Source organism: Leptonychotes weddellii, unplaced genomic scaffold (genome assembly GCF_054177405.1).
Source record: "Leptonychotes weddellii isolate Sample4059 unplaced genomic scaffold, ASM5417740v2 HiC_scaffold_20381, whole genome shotgun sequence".
In the NCBI taxonomy this organism is placed as follows: Eukaryota; Metazoa; Chordata; class Mammalia; order Carnivora; family Phocidae; genus Leptonychotes; species Leptonychotes weddellii.
The window spans coordinates 1-3,288 of record NW_027790428.1 but is presented as its reverse complement, the minus strand read 5'-3'; the positions used below and the strand labels follow the sequence as shown (position 1 = coordinate 3,288).

At 57.9% G+C, this 3,288-nt stretch overlaps 1 protein-coding gene across 1 annotated transcript; it reads left to right on the top strand.

Moving 5' to 3' along the window:
- Window positions 1-425: 425 nt before the first annotated feature.
- Window positions 426-3,233, top strand: LOC102730020 (uncharacterized; the record flags this gene model as incomplete). Its single annotated transcript, XM_081810219.1, has 5 exons — window positions 426-835; window positions 1,067-1,193; window positions 1,388-1,506; window positions 2,257-2,453; window positions 3,020-3,233. Coding segments are annotated over 5 exons (1,052 nt in total), but the record flags the coding sequence as incomplete, so codon positions are not given.
- Window positions 3,234-3,288: the final 55 nt, after the last annotated feature.

Genomic DNA, 3,288 nt, shown 5'->3' with positions numbered 1-3,288 from the left:
ATATCTGGGTTTCTGTGTCCTCCCTTGTTACCAATGGCGTTTAAGATCCCTTTAGCCCTGATAGTCTGTGACTTTGATTCTTACCCCTCGAGCAGACACCATGTTAGGTCTTTGGACAAACATGGCTCTCTCATTCTAAACTTTTAATACTTTTGCCACTAAACTTCTTAAAATATCCTTAGAACACAGGTTTCTTTGTCCCTCTCAAAGATCAAGCTTCAACCACTTTCTTTCCAATAGAACATGTACAATGTTCTGGCCTAAAGGAAGCCTAGTTCAGCTGTCCAAAACATCTTCTCCAAATCCTTTTATTTCTACTTCTCTGCTGGTAGAACTGAAAAGATTTGCTGTTCCAGACAGGCCAGGAATGTCCTAGAGCTCTGGGGTGGGGGCTCCGCCAGACGGCTCCGGGCGGTGGGGCTGAGCCCTCTGTGTCCTGGGCCAGGCTCGCATCGAGGAGCTGGAGGAGGAGCTGGAGGCCGAGCGCACCGCCAGGGCCAAGGTGGAGAAGCTGCGCTCAGACCTGTCCCGGGAGCTGGAGGAGATCAGCGAGCGGCTGGAGGAGGCCGGTGGGGCCACGTCCGTGCAGATCGAGATGAACAAGAAGCGCGAGGCCGAGTTCCAGAAGATGAGGCGGGACCTGGAGGAGGCCACGCTGCAGCACGAGGCCACGGCGGCGGCCCTGCGCAAGAAGCACGCGGACAGCGTGGCCGAGCTGAGCGAGCAGATCGACAACCTGCAGCGCGTGAAGCAGAAGCTGGAGAAGGAGAAGAGCGAGTTCAAGCTGGAGCTGGACGATGTCACCTCCAACATGGAGCAGATCATCAAGGCCAAGGTGGGCTGCCTGCTCACCATCCTCGCACCCAATTCCCTCCACCCACCTCCACTTTCTGTCCATGTCTCCTCTCTTCTCTGACGGTTAAGTTTCCCACTTCCCTTCTCCAACCCTGTTCTCCTATCCTCTCCCTCTCCCTTCCATGTCTCTCCTCTTCACTTCTGTAACTGCACCCCTTACCACCCTTCAATGCCCTCTACATCCGTCATATGACTCCCCTTCCTCCCTCAGGCTAACCTGGAAAAGATGTGCCGGACCCTGGAAGACCAGATGAACGAGCACCGAAGCAAGGCCGAGGAGACCCAACGTTCGGTCAACGATCTCACCAGCCAGCGGGCCAAGCTACAGACCGAGAATGGTGAGCCACCCCCCCATCTCCCCTGACATCCTAAGCCACCCAGCCTTGGGCAGACACTCACACACATGTGCACACACACACACAAACACATACACACACACCTCTCTCCAGAGAATGGGGCCTAAGGGGAAGGGATGGGGAGAGAGAGCGGTGGCTGACCTTCCAGAGTTGAGTGTGCCTTTGTACCTCTCCAGGTGAGCTGTCCCGGCAGCTGGATGAGAAGGAGGCGCTGATCTCCCAGCTGACCCGAGGCAAGCTCACCTACACCCAGCAGCTGGAGGACCTCAAGAGGCAGCTGGAGGAAGAAGTTAAGGTGAGGCTCAGACTCAGGCCGCTTGGCCCAGGTCAGGAGCGAGCAGGTTCCAAGAATGAGGCTTGCTGTCTTTCCATTGTTCTCCCATTTTCCAAGCAGAGTAATAGCCCAGGGCGTAGCACATGCCTCCTAAATCTATTGCCCAGTCTGAGGCCCTCTGCCTTTCTGCTGCCATTTCTGGAGGGAGAGGGGCCCGGGTCAGGGGAAAGTGAGGGGGAGGAGAGAAACACACTAGGGAGGAATGGCGGCCTTGGCGGGGCTCAGGTGTGGGATGCAGGAACTGCGCAAGTGGGTCCTGGGATTAGCAGGACAATCTGAAAGCTGGGGAAAGAAACTAAACTGGAGCCTATTCGGGGCACTTTGCTGGCCTCGTGAACAAAAGGGGGAAAGAATATGACCTTTTAAAAAGGCCAGGGCTCCAATCCTAACCTGCCCCTTAGAGCCTGGTAATCTTGAGGAAACCACCTAGCCTCTCTGAGCCCCTGCCTCTTCCCCTGTCCCTGGGGACGAGGTTGATGATACCCTGCTGTAGCGAGGAGCAGAGTGCCGGGCATGACTCCTGTAAACAGTGCAATGCCCAACGGACATTCCTTGTTATTAGTCCTCAGTAGACTGCTCCAGATCCTCTGGGGATTTAGAGACAGGGGAGGACCTGGGGAGGATGGAGAAATTAGGGTGAGGACATGGGCAAGGACTGGGGTGTACTCTGGAGAAAGCTGAGCCCTCCTCCCGGTGCCCGCCCCTCCGCAGGCGAAGAATGCACTGGCCCATGCGCTGCAGTCGGCCCGGCATGACTGTGACCTGCTACGGGAGCAGTACGAGGAGGAGACGGAGGCCAAGGCCGAGCTGCAGCGCGTCTTGTCCAAGGCCAACTCGGAGGTGGCCCAGTGGAGGACCAAGTACGAGACGGACGCCATCCAGAGGACCGAGGAGCTCGAGGAGGCCAAGTGAGTCCTGGGCGGCCTGCCTCTAGCTGAGGCCCCTCTGCAGGCAGGACACAACCCAGCCCAATGCTGGGAAGATTCCTCACCGGGGATGGATGCTTGGCCAGGTTTTGACAACACAGGAGAACCCCGTCCAGGGCCCCACCTCCTTCTCCTCTCAGGGAAGCTTTTTGCTCGCGTTATGTTTCTCATCCGAATATAAGACGAACAAAAGGTTTGTCTGAGGGCAGAGTGCTCCCACCAGGGGCGGGGTGCTGTGACAGAGGAAGTGGGGTGGGCTGCGGAAGCCCATGCCTCCTCCATGTCTGTAGCCTAGAGGCTGGCCTAGGGTCAGAGGAGACCACCTGGAAGGCCCTCCTGGGTGCTGTGGGTCTTCCTAGTGTGCCACCAAGACCCTCTGCCGGCCTGGTTCTCAGCCCCCTGGGGCCTCTCCTCAGCTTCTCCAACAACACTTCTAAATTTTCAAGGATTGTTTTCTAGAACACTCACGTTGTTTCCCCTTGTCCAAATCTACACCCTCCATCCTCCCCACCCTGTCCCATCCCCCAAACCCCCACTGGCCGGGGCAGGAAGAAGCTGGCCCAGAGGCTGCAGGATGCCGAGGAGGCCGTGGAGGCCGTCAATGCCAAGTGCTCTTCGCTGGAGAAGACCAAGCACCGGCTGCAGAATGAGATCGAGGACCTGATGGTGGACGTGGAGCGCTCCAACGCAGCCGCCGCGGCCCTGGACAAGAAGCAGAGGAACTTCGACAAGGTGGGCCTGGGCTGAGGGCCACAACCAGGGGCAGAGCAGGGAGGCCGGCGTCACCAGGAAGCCAGGGACCTCCTCCTGGGGGGCC